At 28.9% G+C, this 20,106-nt stretch overlaps 1 protein-coding gene across 3 annotated transcripts in view; it reads right to left on the bottom strand.

Annotated features, from left to right (window-relative positions):
* LOC107437685 (short-chain dehydrogenase/reductase family 16C member 6) overlaps window positions 1-20,106 on the bottom strand; it is a 66,150-nt gene that overhangs the window by 30,702 nt on the left and 15,342 nt on the right. For all 3 annotated transcript variants that reach the window (XM_016049773.4, XM_016049768.4, XM_016049783.3), the window contains exons 2-3: window positions 6,025-6,269; window positions 1,354-1,470 (exon numbers count right to left, since the gene is read on the bottom strand). In XM_016049773.4, the coding sequence (XP_015905259.1) occupies window positions 1,354-1,470; window positions 6,025-6,269 (362 nt within the window). The remainder of the gene's footprint in view (window positions 1-1,353; window positions 1,471-6,024; window positions 6,270-20,106) is intronic.

Below are 20,106 nucleotides of genomic sequence, written 5' to 3'. Positions count from 1 at the left end.
AAAGATACTGAACATTGCATTGTTTAGGGAATAAAAAATAAGTACTGAAAATTTTTCATTGATTTTAATGAATTTCATCTACGTGGAAAAATCTCGTCTAACTGGTGACTTTCTTTTTTTTTTTAAAGTTTAATTACATTATCAATCTTTTTTTATATATATTCGCAGAAATCATTTCATTTCCCAGATTTCATAATTTCCCGATTTTGTTTCCCTTATTAATAAGTAGTAATCAAGATAGAAACAAAAAAATGAATTTATAAGCAGTAAAAGCTCCTAAATTCAGTGCCCAATCCAAGGGATACCCTATTCTACCCTCTAACAGCTTATGGCGTTAACTACCAGTACGATTATTAAATATCAATTCACTAATATATAAGACAAGTTAACTCGATTCTATTTTGGGGTACCTTTAGATAGATGAAGGTTGACATCGTTGAAAGCTCTTGCTCTCACATTGGTGACCTGCGGTCATGATATGAAGTCGCCTACACCGAAAGTAGCGCCCACTTGATGAAAGGTCCACATTGAACAGTTGACTTGCTGTTTATGACTGCATCATCGTCCTCCTCGCGTTATTGCTTTTCAATCTCATTTGCACACATTCGATTGCTAATAGCAACACAGAAGAGACTACATACACAACCAGGAGCTTAATACAGCTCTTACGACAAACGCTCAAAACTCAGCGAATTTAATACAGACATCACCACAAGCGCTCAAAATCCGGTGAACTTAATACAGCCCTCTCGGTCTTTTGCAAAACCGTATTGAATCAACTAGTGGTATCCGTTCATCGAATTCTATCCCAGATAAAATTCTGCTGGTGGAGTATTGAGGCGTTGCTATCACTACAATTATTAAACATCAACTCACTAGTATATATGACAAGCTAACCTGATTCGATTTTGGAATACTTTTTGATAGATGAGGGTTAACACCTTCGAAAGATCCTTTCCCCACACTTTTAAACGCTTGCGCCAGGAAGACGTTGTGCCATACACGTCAAGATGCTTTTGTCACAAAATCGTCTACGACTTGCTGTACACGTCAGCAGTCAATTATCACCGAAATAAAGAAAAGCGTTTGCATCATAAAAATAGAAAGCATTGTTCCAATTTCTATAAGGCATCGAAGATTTAGAGTCCTGTATTGAGTAGCAATAGATTATTTTCAGAAGCATAGCAGAGTGTCTTGCAAGTACAAGTTATGTTGATTTCAATCAATTCTTTTCACTCAAACTGTGGTTTTTTTTTATTTTTTATATTGTTATTTTTTTCCTAGCCAAAAGAGTTTTAAAAAAACACCCTTAAAACAATGTCATAAATAAAATATGGAAAGTATAATACTTACGATTTAAGCATGATTAGAAGATTCATCACTTTAGGGAGCATTATCACTTCTTGATTGACTAAAACTGCAGATACAATTTGTTCAGCCACATATTCTGGAGTCATCATTGACAGTAATCTATAAAAAAGGAAAGAATATATTAAATACTTTTTCCCTAGTCAAAAATGTATTATAAATAAGTCTGAATAATAGGTTTGAATAACAATTATAATAATTATAAGTCTGAATAACAGTATGAAAAACCTATAAACAAAAACAAAAAAAAATTTAGAACAAAGAAATATCGCTCTTAATTCTAAGCTTTTATTTTGGAATAATAATCAACTCACGCGTGATAATAGCCGAGGACATAAAGAAGGGATAATAAATAAATATTAAGGGAAAATACCTTTAAATGTGGGAGAATTAAATATTTTACAGGTAAAGTATAACTATAAATTTTATTCTAGTGACAACCAAAAGAAATCTGTCAGAAAATTGGGCATACCATGCGATTTATATGGCTTGTGGGCATGCGAGGGCCGGTCATCATTTTAGTCTAATTTTTAAGAATATAGAATATATGACATTTTATACCAAACTGGTAAAATAGAGATAACCAAGTCAGAGGCTGAACTACATCATTTGAGTGCAATAAATCAATCAAATGATGTAATTTTGCGGTTGTGAATGGCAACCACTTGTTTGCACTATTCCTATTGGACGATTTCAATCGAAACTATTGGTTGTTACTAAAGGCTGTTTTACTATGAGAGCTGAATTATCCGCCATTATGGAGCTGACAAGTTCGCAAGTTACGTTATGTTAGTATTAGCGTGAGAGTTTTCTAAGGCTATTTGGATACCTAAAATTATTGATATGGGTGATTGTACGGCGGTAAATTGTATTAACAGTTCAAAAAAAGGCTTTCGAATGTTCAGATTTCCTTCAAATTTGAAAAGAAAGGAGAAATGGATAATAAATTGTAGAAGATACAACTGGCTGTCTGGAAGTGGAGCTCGCTTATGTGAGGTCAATACTCATTTATTTATAACTTATTGAATTTATTTTCTTATATTAGTATATAAACGATAGTAAGTTGCTAAAATTCGTTTTTGAATGCTTGTTTCAGTCTATTTTTTTTTTTTTTTTTTTTTTTTTTTTTTTTNTATTTTTTTTTTTTTTTTTTTTTGAAGTGAATAACTTTCAGGGTTACTTGAATTGTAGTTTTAATTATCTACTAAATATAGGAATTTTCATTGAAAATTGCATTTATTAAATATATATTTATTTAAAGTGTGACTTTTAAATAATATTTATTAATTTATTTAACAATTTTAAGTGTTTATCTGTAATAAAACCTATAAATAAAGGCAAGAGATTGGCTGAATAAGTATTCGCCAAACTTAGATCAGAATCGCCAAGCTATGTATTCACTCTTAAGTATTTTTTTGTTGTTAAAACAAATATTAAGCTATTTTTTATTGTATTCCTTTTTATTCCACTAAGATCAAATAGATAGTTTCTTAATTCTGGTTCATTTAAGTTTGTTTTTAGTTATTTATGGTAATATACTGCCTAAAGTTTAAACGGTTTGTTTACGTTTATCATAAAAACTCTCTTTAATATGCGATCTTTCATATATTTTTGGATCTATCAATGTATTTTTTTCCTTTGAAATTCTTGTGTTAAATTGTTGAAATAATTAGTTTTTGTGTTAGAAAATTTTCTGTGGGTATATGTTTAAAAATAGTAAACTCTAAATTTTTTGAATGTGATTTAAGTATGAAAATAAAAAAGTATTCTAAATATTTCTCTAGGTTTATTTTGAAGAATCTCAACTAGAAATAAATAGAAAAGGTGGTAACAATAAATTAAGACTTGATGCTATTCCAACAATTTTCAATGTTCCAAATTTACTTTGAAATCATTTATAAAATAAATTGATGTAATTGGCATATAGCACTCTTATTTTAGACATAGCTTAAAATGCGAGTTTATGAAATTAGACATGGCTTGAAATGTGCGTTTAAAAAAAAATTACTATAGCCAGGGCCTGATTAACCATTAGGCCCGAGAGGCCTGGGCCTAAGGCCCCCACAAACCTAGTTTTTTTCTGTGTTTATGTATATATGTCTCCCTCACAGCTAAAACCTAAGAGAACGAAAATCTGAAATATTTAAAAGTGTGTTTTCATACATAGCTCATGCACTTTCAGCTTTTACCAATCAAAATCACATACATTCATTACATGTAAAATGCTCCATAAAATATATTAATTAAATTAATATTTCTTCCTAATGTTCAAAGTAAACTGAAGTGAAAGAAAATGAATTAGTATTTTTGTTGCCTACTTGTGGTACGGCTTCTAAACAGTTTCAACTGATCTAGTATGTAAAATTGTAAGTAACAATACAAAAAAACAGATTAAAAAGTTGAAAAAGTGGGAAATGACCCTATTGGTAATATAAAGTGTAACACACTCATTCATTATTTGTGTTTGCTTTGAATTGGATTATATTTATCGCACGTTGAAGTAATCGATTTTAAATTTATTTTATAGCAACAATGTCATCCCGAAAATATACTTCTGGTAGTTTTAAAAAAAGAAAGAGAGAAGAGAAAGAAATGAGAAATGTAAGTCTTTTGAAGACAATGAAACTGTTAAATAATTTTTTTTTCTGCTCCAAAACTCGCCAACATTGAGGAACAATCTGCCTTAATAGACAAAACTTGTGTTGAAGAAAATAGTTTTAGAGATAATTTGAAAGTAATCTGTGTGGCAAGCTCTTCAAATCTTCATTTAAATAAACCAGATCAAATTTTAAATGAAAATGAAACAGCAACTGTATCTTCAGACGAAAGATTGCCAACCTCTTTAACCCTCAATTCAAAGGTCATTTCAAATCCTGCCACCTCGTCTTCTCTAGATTTACTTGAGGTGTTCGATAGTGATCCTGAAACTTGGACCACAGTAACAAACAAACTGAAGGAACATTTTGTTCGCAGTCCACCTAACCAAAACATTGCTGGTTTAAAATATTCTGGCCGTTTGTTTGGTGATAAGTTTCGGACATGCACAGAAAACAACTTTTCACACAAAAAGAGAAATGGAGAAGTAATTGAAAGAAAATGGCTGGTGTATTCTCCGACTGCCAATGCAATTTACAGTAAAATTGAAGTCCATAATTCCTATTCCCGAGAAGCTTCCCCAAAATGGCTCCATTGACTGTTTATTATTGATTGGACAGTTCTATGATTTACCTCTAGTAACACTACTTATAAAATATTGCATATTTTTTAATTAACAATTTATATAAATATATTTCATATTGGTTTCCAAGTTTTTGGTAACTTTTTACTCTAAAAATCAAGTTTTCTATTTAGCTTCCTGGAAATGCTGATTACTGATTCGTTTTTATTGAAATATAATTTCTATCGTGACTTTTTCACTGTTAAAATTATGCATTAAATTTATTTGTTTATGGTCACATTATGAATTTTTTATACTCTATTTGTATGAATCAAATTAAAATTCAACTGTTTTATTTTATATGGATATACATATAGATAATTAATATCTGTCTATTTTGAAATTACAATTATTCACTTATATATCTCTTCTTACTTATATATATTTAAGATCAACTTTTTAAAAGAGGGTTTTTAATTAATTTAAGATCAGATTCATCGGCGCCCCCGATAGTCTAGTGCCTACAGTCCCCAAATTTCTAGATCGGTCCCTGACTATAGCTTGATAAGCACGTCTAAGAAATGGCACAAAATGCGCTTTTTCAACGTTAAATGAAGAACCAGAATTTTAACACTATGGATTAACCTTATGTACCACAGATTTTGAGATAACCTTGATCACGAAAAACTATATATATATAAAAAAAAAAAACAGTTTTGATGTTTAAAATATGTACATACTTTTAATATGTCATCTTTACTTATTTTTCACAAATAATGCTGGTGCTGGTTTTTTACGTTACTAAACAATATTTTTCAAAACATGTAAAATCGCTAGCTAATTATGAGAGATAGCTGACGTTATTCTGGTATTTCTATTGAGAAGGACAAAATCGTTGCAACATAATTCTGCAATCAGTTTTTTTTTCAAAGGAAATTTAGTTTTATATACTTTTCTATTTTTACGTTTTGAATAAAAACGCGTTTGTCTAATTAAGGTTAAAAGAATTTTTCAACAGCATCGAAATTGATTTTTATCAATTTAAATAAGAAAAAAAGTAAATATAAAAAAAAAAAAACAATAAAAAAATGCACAGTATTAAATCATCATTAACTCAAAATTATTAATTGCATAATTTTATTGTTTTAAACATTTTTAAAAAAATCATAGAAATTCTAATAATTATCAAACGTTATTTCTCTTAATCTTCGAAAGCGAAGTTTTCCACCTTTCTTTGAAAGCTGGAAAACGAAAAAATATCCAGAAAACAAAAATCAAAAACTTAGCCACAAATTCAAGAAGGGGGCACTTAAACGAGCATTTTAAGTTACGTCTAAAAATAAAAATTTCCCAGACTATCAATCCGGAAATTCGAAGAATTACATGCTTCACAATTGTCCAGCAACGATGTGGAACTTAATAAAATTTCCTCTAAGCTACGGATTATTTGACATTTTGTCTGTAAAAGTGAATAATTAAGTTAATTAAGTAATATTTACCCTGGTTTGGCACCATCAAACATTCCAGTATTGATGAAATATGGACAAACTACTGTAGAATGTATACCAGTGTATCCCTCTTGAAAGAGTTCTAAACGCAAGGATTCTTCAAATCCAACAGCAGCAAATTTACTTGCACAGTAATCGGTCAGTTTGACGACACCAGTTAGTCCAGCCATGCTGGCAATTGATACTATGTGGCCATGGTTGTCTTCTTTCATGTCTGGCAGGAAGGCTTTACAAGTCTAGAAAATAAATAAGCTTGTATTGTATTTTCAAATGTGGAAGCAGTTTTGGATATGACTATCCTTATGATGTATTTTTGTTAAAATCCTTGTCAAAAATGAAGGCAAAAAGCATGCACGCGGTGCGTTACAAAAAACAAATATTTAACCAACAAAAAAAATATTTAACTCCAGTCACAAAAAATGATATTTATAAGAAAAGCACCTATCTGTATCACTTAACATCCTGAAACCAAAGCTTTAAAATGACAAAAAATTCGATTTTTACTTAAAAACTATGTATTCAAAAAACATTATAAAATAAAAAATGCGATAAAATGATTATTTTAAAAAAGTACCAATTAAACTTAATTATCATTTTTTAATAATTGCAAAAAAATGACAAATTTAAGGATGACAAAGTTTAAGAATGTTAAGAAAGTTTAAGTTAAGGTTAAGAAAGTTTAAAAATGACAAAGTTTAAAGATTTTTTTTACATATCGTAGGATAATTTAATGGAGTATTTCTTCATATTTTGATGGAGAAATAAAATACACTTGACTTAAATAAAAAGATATTTATTTGCCATAAAAGTATCCAAAAGTTTATTTGAATCAAACTTTTAACCTATCTCATAATTTTTCTTTTTAATTGAAAATTCTAATCAACGAGAGTAAAACCAATTTGAATCGAACTTCAAACCTTTCTCATAATTTTGCCCTGTTAAATTCCGATCAATTAAAATAAAATCAATTGCAGTTTTACGTACGTAATAACTTTTAATGACATAAAAACTGAAAAAAAAAGTATATTTTAATGATAAAATTATATCAAATAATATCTAATATATTGGACACTGTGTCTAAGGAGGTTAGTTAATATTTAAGTCATTATTTGCTTACTCACAAAAAGAAGACTTCATATGAAAAAAGGACAAATTCAAAATGTTTGAATTTGTCTACAAATCTAATGTTTGTTTTCATTTTTTCAGGGAAAAATGATTTTTAAAAAATTGGAATTTTATCCAGTAAGCTATAAAAACAATTATATTGTTTTTGAATCAAATAAAATTAGAGCTATAAAATATGTGATTTTAATAAAACAGGAATTCATTGGACAAATTTGGTAATTTATTCAGCCTCCCTCTCTCTCCAAATCCATAATTCAAGGACAATAAAAATAACTATGTTTTCTTTGTGATTTGTCGCGGAAAAATAAGAATTAGCTATGTTTTCTTTGTGATTGATTTATCGCGGGAAAATGAATATTAACTATGTTTTCTTTGTGATTTGTTGCGGAAAAATAAAAATTAACTATGTTTTCTTTTTAATTTGTCGCGGAAAAATAAAAATTAAGTTTCCTTTCTAATTTTTCGTAAAAAATAAACTATGTTTTCTTTTTTATTTGTCACGGAGAAAATAAAAAATCAACTATGTTTTTCAGATTTCACAGAATCGTTCTCTCTTGAAAGATTGATTTGTTCACTTCTTTCAAAATGACAGTAAAATAAAAAATAAATAAAAAGTCGTAATTAATGCACTTTTCCAATCGCAATGTCAGAGGTTCATTTACAGCGGGTGGGAAAAAACGCTAAAAACTAGTTATATCACTTACAATTTTTTTTTATGGCGAAAGTAATACCTTCTACAACAACAAGTTTCTGTGCACATAAAGATTATCAACTTCAACTACCCCCTAACCTTGAACGATTTAACACAACAAGTATTACATACAAAGTAAAAAAAATAAATAACTCTTAAACTTGACCCATCATATGGTTCTGTACTCAAAGGCGAGGTTTGTCAATGGCCTTCTTAGTGGCAATATTGAGAATTGTTTATACCACAAGCAACTGAGTAAGGTAGCAAAGTATATTTTTTAAGAAACAAATTAAAGTATGAAACAAAGCATGCACTGGCTATTTAAATATTATGTACGTATTTGTAGGGGAGGCGTTGAGATTCGTTTATTTTTGTAAAAAGGGGAAGTACGGAAATGAGCAATTCTTAATGTAAAACACTAAAATCAACATATTTTCCACACAAAAAATGTAGCAAAAAATTTTGGAAAAAAATGAAGCTTGGAAAAGTTTAAAATTTGAAATAGAAGTTGAAGTTCCGGTAAGAAATTGGATTGGAGTTTTAAAGGTCATGAATAATTACCACAAAATAGTATTTCAAAAAATTATTCTACTCAAAATTTTAAAAAAATTAATTGAAGCGTAATTTTTAATATACAAAACAACGTCTTTAATTTGAATTTAATTCTAAAATTAGACTTTATTTTATAACTGCAGTTGAACAGCCGACCCAATTCTGAGTTTACGACTATCATTGTTCAACTCTGAAGCCTGGCAAATTTGAACCAAACCCAGAAAACAAGAGAACTCCTTGATCTAGCATCGGGATGAACTAACCATCGTGGAGGACTTTTTGATGGAACTAACCCGTATTTACGTTACATGAAGAGGAAAACCATTAAACCTTCCACAGTTAGCCAAAAGGCAAGGGAATTCCAACCCATGATATGTCTACCATTGAAGATATTTTACGTCAGCACTTTTGTGCTAAAATTAAATTACTACAATAAAAGTCAAAACAATAACTAGGAAGTTATGCAACGTAAGCAGCGTGATTTGCTAAATTTTCGCAGACTAGAGTCTAGTATACGAGTACATTTTGTCACCGATATTCTTCGACACGGGCACAATCAATTGTGGAAGAGGATTTATGATAAATATTACATTAAAGCGGGAAGGCAATGCTGTTGAAGGAATTGTTGGGAATTTTATGTATTTCTATTAAAAACATTGTCCTTAGTAACAAAAATTATTGAGATCGTTTATCGAAAATTTTATGCATATTTAATGCTAGACACTATTTCTACTTCAAAAAAATGTTTAGACTTCAATGTATTTCTGTTCCAGTCATGGTTCAAGCATTTATTACTATTACAAAAGTATTAAAATATTACTTCAAATACTCATATCGTGAGCAATTTTTAAGATATTTTTTTTAAATTTTAAAATGATAATTTTATTATTAATTAAAAATTACTCTTGAAATTTAATTTAATTTTATTGAATATTTCTGCAGAAAACGTAAGTAAAAAAAAATAGTTTCTATAAAAATGTCCATAGTTTTATGAATATTTACGCTAGGTTTACGAAATTTTGTGCAGCTATTTCATATGGTAATCAACGCAATTGACATGAGTTACAAGCCTATTTTTAGGCATAGGGTGTTCGAAAAAAATTATTTTCGTTAGTAATTTATTGCAAGTCCCTCAAACTTCTAAAAGCTTTAAACTTTCTTGATATGTATGAGAAATCGCATGACCTAAGCACTTCTAAAGTTTTAGAATAATTCTCTAAGTGTTTCTTGAAAAGTATGAAAAAATGAGTTAGTATAGATGTGTTCCCATTATTTTGTCCACCCCCTGTAGAATAGCTCAAATGAATATATTTGAAATAGAAAGTGCGAAACAATAGATGAGTGAAAATATACATAACACAGATATAAACTCCGTCTTATATAAAAAATGCTATAAAGTGAATGTGAGATTCATACTTTACGAGAATACGAATCGCGGTTAGATAACATAAAAAAGATGATTCAGATGCGTGCTTGCAATTTGTTTATCTCCTAAGTAAGACTCTCAATACAACGCGGGAAAGTAATCAAAAAAAGGTATATTCTTTTGAAGAAAGTAAGAATTTTTTTAATGATTTTGTAGCTTAAAATATCGTCTGCACAAATTAGTTAACATGCTTAGGGTTAGCCTTCGAACAAGGCATCTTAGAACGTAACATTCCAATAACTCCAAGATCCAAAGTTATTAAGGTGTTACAGTTTTTATTTTACGCACTGTACGTCAATTACAATCGGAATTTCTGACAAAGGTAGCAATTAATTCTCATAAGTAAAGTTCTACTGTGTAGACATTTATTGCTAAAAATTAGTACTATGAATAAAAAATTAAAATTCTAAAAGCAAAATAAAATAAGGTTAAGGTGAACTTAAAAGTGAAGCAGAGAAAATAAGTGCGACACGTTTTTTTATCTTTCATTCTTTTTGCTTAAACATGTGAATATGACCAACAGCTAGAAGGAATGACGTACCATTCCTGAATTAACAAATCTAAAAGTGAAACAAATTTAATTCTATTGAATAGATTAAATAGACTCCCACAGATGTCATTCAATATTTATTATTGATGATGATTTCCATGAAATATGAAGTTAAAGAAGATTTCGCGTGTAAATTGGATAACAGAATACATATTGACGCAGAGGCTATGCATTTAGAATAATAAATCTCCCCACCTATGACTGATTTAAACAGCAGACGATAAAAGAACAGCTGTACAAATACATAGTAAAAAATAAGTTAATTTTTCTACGATAAGTCGTTTCACGTTATGAAATCCGCTTCCGCCATAATTTCAGAAATATATATATACTAACAAAATAGTACTTAAAAGATATCATTATAACAAGATTTGTAGGGAGATCAGTCACAGTTTATATTCAACCCAGCATAACAATTAATTCAATCATTGTTAATTAATCATTCCACTTAACTAAATAATCTTCAACTGACAAATCGTTTGCAACTAGTCTTTCAACATATAAAGAACAAATCAGAAACTTTTTTTTCCTTCTTTCCCTTTATTAATTTTAAAAATATTTAATTGTTCTTATTACTTTTTTTAATTAAATTACAGAAAAATAAAATAAATAACGATTTTAACTAGTGTTACTTGTTTTCTACTATATGGTGGCTCAGTTAAAGAATTAAAAATTTTACAGTTTTACCGCTTCAGCATGGGCGTCGTTGGTGGGAAGCATAGTGGGTATACATTCTTCTTAATAATTAAAATATTTTAAAGTTCCCCTTAATATATCAGACAAATTACAAAACTCTTCATGGACATCATGATGGATTTAAATTCCTCAAAGCTAAAGACAAGAAAGGAACGAAAATGATTAAGCTTTTTGAAGATTTTAGTAGATTTAAGAAGCTTTTTTTTTTATATGGGAATTTTAGAGAACTTGTGTGACTGAGTATTTCAGTTGTCTCTGCGACACCCATGCCATTTAGTATGGAGAAAGAAGCGTCTGGCTCACATACTCTAAAAGTATACGTACTAAAGAGAACTACACGTACTAATACGAGATGTAATAAGAGTACCTTATAGAGATCAAATCTGCGTGTTCATGATCCGCTAGAGATATGATACCTTGATATATATTAAATTCTAAATATGATACCTTGGGCAGTCAATGGAGAATCACGCGATCCTGTTACGTAATCACGTTCCTGAAAGGGTTGATGAAAAAAAACCGCAAATTTATTACGATCCTAATAATCGAAAAAGAAATTAAAATGTAAAATATACTTTTACAAAAATTTAAGTGAAATTCATTTTAAATATTAATTTTTTAAATTCTTTATAATATTTTCCATGAATTTTTTTTTTTTTTTTTTTTTTTAAATTTTAGATTTTCCATATTTTTTTTCTTTTTTTTTTGTGTTTTTCCCTACCTTTTTTAAAAATTTTAAGACTTTTTTTAAATTTAAATTTCTTAGTATTAATGGTTGTTTTCGCACTTGAAAAACATTTATTACAATTAAAATGCTTTTTTTTTTTTTACAAATTTAGCTGATTCAATGGTTACATGTTACATACATTAAAGAAGATTTCTAAATTCAACAAAATGATTCGTTTTGACTTGTACACAATTGCAAGTCAAACTCTTTCTTTTTTTTTAATAAAAAATTGAATCGGACATTAAAATATAGAACGATCATTGTTTCGGGATGCATTGTATGCAAGCACCTCAAGACCTAGACGAAAAAAGATCGATGAACTTCCTCTATCTTTCCTCACCAGACGATTTTATTAAATCGCATACGAATTTTAAACTATAGCTATTCCTATGAATGTCGGATTCATCATCGTTCCTATGGAAGGGGGGGGGGACTACAAAAGCCCACCGATAGAATTTTAACGAGATATAATAAAATGCAATGTAGTAGTTTACTGATAAATCTACAATAACCAAAAATCATAGATATATTTATAAAACTCAAAATTTGAAAAATTTGATGGTCATTTTCCAAAATATAACAATATAAATCGAAAAATTAATGGTTAGTTGAAATAAAAAGTTTTCCACCAGTATATTTTAAAGATACTTTTCTGCATACTGGAGCGAAGCCCTGAAAATAATGAGCTTGAGTGTGAAAGCCTATTACTAGCAGAAACATTAGTAGGGCGAACTCTACGGAAGGCGGCTAGTAATAAATATAATAAAAAAAGCTATGTTACAGATTGACATTACTAACTCAGACATAACAAACTAACTACAGATTGACATTACTTAAGCTTTATGCCCCTGGGTTTCAATAATATATTTTGATATCATCTTTATGCATTTTTATTAATTAATTTATTTAGAAACACGTTATATTTTTCTTACCCAGTATGAAATTTAAAATAACATTATAATTTTTATTCCAGGTATAAAATAATGCATTAAGCTAGCTAAAATATTCGTTCATCATTCTACTACTAAAATAAAATCCTTCGCTAAAAGACTGGCTCAGCAAAATAAATCTTTTTAAGACTCGTGTTATGAATGTTAAAAGTTTTTAATTACTTTTTATGTAAGCTAAAAGCTAACTTTTGATTTTGGTTAAAACTGCCGAGTTACCATGGCAACGTTTTTATGCTTCTTTCTGTGAAACAAGAAATGATCGTCTGAAAATTATTATGTAAATAAAATGTTCTTTTTTTACTAAAAGTTGGAGTCAGATTTATTATTTAGATTAGAAGCAGAGAACGACAGACTATTTTACTTTCTGATAGAGTTTCGTAACAATGAAATCTTTTTCATATTTTTAAATATGTGTTGAATTTGATACTATTCTAATGTATGGAAACACAACTTGCGTATCATTTATTTTAAATAGCTTTATCTACAAAATTGATGATGAGACGTTTGGAAAATACAGGGTTTCGTGATTCTTTTACTTTAAAAAGAGATAAAAAGTTTGTAACGGTTATGCTGAATTCACAAAATAAATGAAGAGCAAAAAAATTCCTTCAATTTTCTTGCACATTCATCTCTATTATTTAAAATATCTGAGTTGTAAATAGTTTTCTCCGTCCCCTTATAGAGAAAGCCGGAAGCCAATTAAAATCTTATCTATCTTGTTCATTGCTGCAGAAACAGTGCTTTGTAATAGTTGAAAAAACAATTGCTGTCATTTTGTTGCGATTGCCTTTAAAAAAAACTTTACTTAACACAATTTTGACTTCAAGCGTTTTGATTTTTGAGAGTAATATTAGTGTTATAAACTACATTAAGATTTTGCTAAGCGCCACGATTTACCTTAATTCGTACTTAATTGCTTTTTGAGCTCAGCGGTGCATGCACGAAAATTTCCCTGCAAAACCGCACTATAGTTAAGGGGGCGTTCACTAATCTTGCATATTCACATCATTTATGACTGATTTTCGCCTCCAAAATCACTCAATTCGGCGAATATTAGGACATCATTAGATGTCTGGCGGTATTTTGCTTACAAAACACCAGATGGGGTAAAATTGTTGTCGTGTTGCGCGCCGTTATACATCTACAGAAATAAATAGATCTCTGTTACAAAATGTATGTATGTTTTTAGTTATATAATAGGGATATTATCCAACCTCATATTATTCACCTTGTCAAATGCGATAAAATCGTAAATTTGGAGAATAAAATTGTGTTTTGACGAAATTATTGGCGAATGTTTTTTTCCACTGGAACAAAAATATATATTAAACTCGATTCTCAAAATTACGTCAAAATGAATTTTTCTAAACAAATCAGTTTTTTTTAAAAATTAAATTACAGTAATTTTTGGTAGATGGGCTGCATAACCAATTAGAATAGAGTCCAAATAATATAATCCTGAAACAAACTACCGTAAAATAGTTTTCCATGGCAAAAAAATTAATCATAAAAAATTGTTGAGATTTGCATTTGGCGAAGACTTATGATTATTCGCTAATTTACTGGCTAATAATTTGAAATCCTTAGAGCCCTGCATATGATACACATAAAAGTCAGTAAAGTACGATACAATATAGTGTAAAAATCATTAATTCAAGATGTATATATATGTCGTTTTCAAACTTAACTTAAAAAGCATTTTTTTTAAAAAAAGTTCTTTAAAAAAAAAAAAAAAAAAAAAAAATAGAATTAAATATTTTATAAAAATTTCAGCTGCCGTTGGATTCTTTCTTGTTCCTAAAACTTGAAACAGTAGGTCACTTTATGATTTTTAACATAAAATAAAAATTGAACATTAACTTATGTTCCCCTTTGTTACCAACGTTCAAAAGTGTTTAAATAAAAAAAATAAGTTACCTAAACCAGTAAACAACTTACAATGTAAATCACTAAAATTGCTTTTTGTTAAATTACATAGAAACAAATAGGGAAAATGTGACAAACGAAAAGACTACAAGTAGAGCAAAATTTGACACGTTCTTACATTGCAAATTAATAAATTTTAGTCATGCAGCTATTGATACCGACCTCCTATATTTCTTTTAATACACTTAACGTGTAATGAAATACTAAATTTTAAGCCTACCAATGAAAATGCACTGAAGAGTAACAGAGGGGGAAAAAAATTCAACTCAGACTTAGACAGGGAAGATTTTAATATAAAACTGATAAGCTTAATTTGATCTTATCATAAAAAATCAAAAGATTAGATCAAATTATTAGAACAATAATTTTAAGACAATTATGCTATCAACAGAGGGGAAAGTGAATAAAACATCCTTCCATTGTTAAAACTTTATTTTATTAGAATACAACAAATAAAATGATAATTTTTAAAATGGCTATTTTATCTGAGTTAGACCATCAAGGAAATCATGGGAACCATTTTGGCCAATTCAACAGAAATAATTTAATACACTAATTATGGTAACTAAGTGGAAAATATCCTGGCTCAACATTAAAGTGTTTGATTTTCACTCAAAATCATTTTGAAACTGAGATAGGCTGTGCTCGGGGTTGATTCAGGCTTTATTTTTTAGGGCTAACTTCAGAGAATGAAAAATAAAAAAAAATTTTGTGGAAATTTCCTAATGAAAAACATTCAGTTTTAGCAATCACTCAATCACTAGTTCATAATCCCATTTTTTTTTTTTTTTTTTTTTTTTTTTTTTTTTTTNTTTTTTTTTTTTTTTTTTTTTTTTTTGTAAATATACAAATTTTTTCGATCGTTTTTTTTTGCCGCTTTTCTATGGTTTTTCAGATTAATTTCGATTTATTAAATAAGTTGTTACGACATGCGAATTTTGAATTTGAGCTATCACTTTTTGATGCGTTCGATTCGTGTACGAATCTGGGGGGACTCAAGCACTCAGGGGGCCCTTGAGAATCTTACTTTTTATAAATTGCATTAAAAAGAATAGAATAAACAGCATTGCATTATATAATTTTTAAAATAAATATATTCTCGTGCAAAATGTGTGCATTTTTTTTTTCTACAAATAGTGATTGATTATCAAGCAAATACCAATAATTTGAACAGTTTATCACCAGGAAAACTTAGAAAGTCAACCGAAACTATTTTTCTAAGCTAAAATGAAGTTTTTAGGTGGTCAATTTTCTAAGTCATAATGTCTCTAAATATGATTGACCACCACCAACTCTGTTTAGTATTTATAATTAGTTAAATTAAGTAAATAATTGAAAAAGTTTAAAAGTACACAGCACTAAGGGACAGCAACTTTTAAACTGGTGATATCTGATGAGCATTGAAAGATGTTTTAATAACAGACTTTCATAGTTTGACGAAATAATGAATAACTTTTGATTTTTTTTATTTGTTATACCCATATGTTTTTTTAATTTAATTATTTTGATTAGCTCCTTGGTTTTGAAAATTATTTTATTATTCGAGGATTACAACTGGTTAGCATATCTTTTTTTTTTAAAAAATTATGCATATAGGGATTCTAAATTAAAAGTTCCCATTTTAATTTAGGACCACACGTCTAAAAATACTTAATTTCATGCGCATTGAGTTTTTGGGAGTAATAAAAATGTGTTTAAGTTTGTTAAAATCATTGCACATCTTAAAAATGCTTTATTTTATGCATATGAAAGTGTTTAGTTCGATTTTCAAATCAAACTTAACCTTCTTGTACTCCAATAGTGAACAATCGCTGTCGTCGGATAGTTTCGAAACGTACGCCAAAATTAGCGAAAACAATTCATGAATGGAGTAAATGCAACTGATTTTGGCACAAGCAATCTCATTTATTGGAGTTTAGATTCTACACCCTTTAAAATGCGTATGAAAGCTCGATTCGATATTAACTAGAAATAATACACAATTTTTAAACTTTTTCAACGTCAAATTCGGATAGGTATTACGCCACAATTTTTACAGTGCATGTGACGGTTTCGAATTGAAAAGGTAAACCGAGTAAGGAATATTATTATTTTTTAAACTTTTTATTTTACTAAATGTAGAATTGAAGGTGACCTTTAACAAATTGAACTTATCAATAAAAGCATTTAATATCTCCGACGAAATAATGAAATTATTAAAATTTATAGTCTAGCATGAAGTAAAATAGTCATTATTTCAATGTCGTCTGGCAATTACCATAAAAAAAATTACGTAAAGTTCTCGTGAAGGTAAATCGTCTGACAACATAGTAATGAAACATAGCACTCAAAAATGTCTAAAGGAAAAAATATTTAATGTGTAGGAAGACTTAACTTGTGACTGCAGTTGCAGGAATTTTAAAAGATGATTTTTGAAACAGAAATAAAATATCTCTCAAAATGAAAATACAATTATAATAATAATTGAAAGTTTTCCTTATTTTTCAAAGTTCATTTCAAATAATTTGCATGCAAGCTTTCTGCATGTTGAGAAATTAGTTCGAAGCACACTTTTAGTAAAATCGGTTCAACGTTGTACCATAATATAAGGTACCTTGAATTAGGTATGACTTTGCTGCAGTCTTTACAAAGTGTTAAAATGAGTCAAGTTTAAGAAATATGGTAATATGGTTCAAATTAACATGATATTGAGATTGTTGTAGCAAATTTAAATGACATCATGGTTTAACACGCTTCGAAATTTCTAACAGTATATAAACAATTCTACCGAGATGGCATTGTGGTTAGGGCAGTAACCAGTCATTGCGGAGGACGTGGGTTCAATCAACAAAAGTGGTCTCTTTTGTAATTAATATTTGTAAGTTAGCGTATTTTTATAATCCTGAAAGCAAAAAAAAAAATTCAAAATTTAGAGTTTTTTTTTTTCTTTCGTTGAGCGGAATTTAAGATGGAGCCCATCACTTCGCAATTCGTGTGAGAAAAACGTTTTAATTTTGTTATCTATCAATTCTACTTTGTTACTTACTATGCATACTGATATTTATCGGAATAATAATTTAAAAAAATTAGGTTACTAACGCGTCTATAAAACTAAAAAAGTTTTTTTTTTTCTTCTCTCTTTAGGAAACGTGAACAGAAAATTGAATAGTCCATATTTTAGTATCTTATGTAACATCGATAATGTAAATTTATATGAAAAATTAAATCGCACTCAAATTGCTTTAGATCGAATATTGACTTTTATTATCATAATGACTTAAAATATCAGTGCCAGTAATATTATAATATAACTTTGCCATTCCTTCAATTGGAAAAGCTTTGCCGCATGAGGAAGTAATTCCAGGCCTTAAAAAAGGTAAGAGCTCCTCTCTAGAGTACAAAAACACTCTAGAGATAGTAAGAAAAAAAAAATAAAAGCGCAGTTTAGGAGATAAAAAATAACGAAAAAAAGAATAAAACTTCCTGTACTTTAGATCAGGGTGCGTAGCCAAATCTTTGAATCAAAAATAAGCACTTTTTAAAAACTTTTCAAGCACTTTACAAAAATTTTCAAGCACTCAAAAAATTCACATTCAATCAATGATATTATTGAAAAACAAAAACTTCTTATAAAGAGTTTTAGCGTTAAAAAAACCCCAAAAAGAAACGGACGTAAATCAAAACATTCAGTACTTTCCCACATCTTCGAATGAATTCAACTTGACCCTGAACTCAGAACAAAAGTACCCTTACCCCCTACGTAGAAGTAAAATAAAATAAACAAGAATAAAATTAAAGTAAATTAAAAAGAAAAACATTTAATAAGGATCCGACTCTATCCGAATTGGAGCACTCGGGTTTCAGTTTCGAATGTGCGCGCATGCGCAAGTCATAACGTGGGTACGACATGAAGTCCGCGTGAATGATTACGTAGCAAACACCCCATTTTTCGTGAAATGCAGGGGATCCGCCAGATATCACTGAAGAAAAAAAAAAATTTGTGGAAAAAAAGCACTTTTTAAAAACACCAGCTGAAAAAAAGCACCCAGTGTTTTCACTACAGCGCGAGAACGCGAGAATCTCGCATATTTTTTTCTTTTCTCGCATTAAAAAATGATTACCGCGAGAAATTCGCGCATTCTATAAATCAATTTCAAAATTCGAAATTTCTCGCATTTTGGAAAAAGCTTCGAATTACGTCATTTAGAATAAAATCCGTTTCACTTTTCTTCCTGGATCTTCATTATTTTCAACACTTGCCCCGTTATCCAGCTTCCCTATTTACCAGTAGGCATTGTTCAGCAGAACACAACCCCTCCGAACCACGGAACCCCTTTCAGAACACATTTCTCTGCAACCACGTGTTTACTGTAGGTATGGTTTTTCATGTAAGACGTTCAAATTTTTTTATGCCCTAACGTAAGATGGACAAATACCTACAGGGATGCTACTCGCAAAATATCAAATTGTCTCACCAGAAATTGCATTTCGTCTCACTTAAAATCTCTTTTTGTCTCAGTTTGTCTCAGCTAAAATTATTTTTTTCACTCAGTTTATCTCAGCTAAAATGATTATTAATCAGTTTGATAACAATATAAAGATAATTTTCAGGATCCATAAAACCATTAATAGCATACTAGGAGTACTACAATTATACATACATTCACTATTGCTAGGATTTTAAAAAACCTGCATATGATTGATTATAAGAGTCCACAAAATTGTTTTATGGACTCTGTTGTTTTCATATATATTGCATTTATCATTTATGCCAATGAATAGTATCTGTTCCAGAATTTTACAAAGTAAATTTTAACTTTCTTATTTTTTAAAATATAATGGTGTTAACTTTCTAAAAAGAAATATCTATTTAGTTTCAGTAATTCAAAAGGGAAAATACCCATTTTATTTTGAGCTCAAATTTCATCTCAAAATATATAACTATTCAGTTACAATGAAAGGTCTACAGATTTCAATAATTAAAAGAGAAATTCAGTAATTAAATAATGAGAGTTTAAGAAAATGCAAATAACACAAAAAAAAACACTCTTTGATAGAATTCAGGAGGTGCAGTGAAATTTTGAAATATTTTAGGTAGGAATTTTTCAAGAAAATTTTAGGGAGCACTTAATAGCCAAAAATTAGCATATATACATTTTTATATCAAAACAGAAATATTTAAAAACTATTATAAACAATTTAAAAAGACACATATAAATATAATTTTCTTTCTAAAATGACTTGCATCCTTTATTAAGTATAAAAGTAAACTTTTTAGTTTATTGGCATTGACTAGTAGATTGTACTTTCTTGCATTCACAAGATTAGTTAGTTGACTATGTTCTTTTAATTTGTATAGCTAAATATACAATCATAAAATGTGATTATGAATGCACTTAGTAATTGTTTAAATGCAACAACTGTAGAAAAATATATCACATCTTTACAGTA

The sequence above is a fragment of the Parasteatoda tepidariorum genome, chromosome 6 (assembly GCF_043381705.1).
Source record: "Parasteatoda tepidariorum isolate YZ-2023 chromosome 6, CAS_Ptep_4.0, whole genome shotgun sequence".
NCBI classification, from domain to species: domain Eukaryota; kingdom Metazoa; phylum Arthropoda; class Arachnida; order Araneae; family Theridiidae; genus Parasteatoda; species Parasteatoda tepidariorum.
The sequence above is the reverse complement of the archived record's forward strand: the minus strand, read 5'-3'. Positions and strand labels throughout refer to the sequence as shown.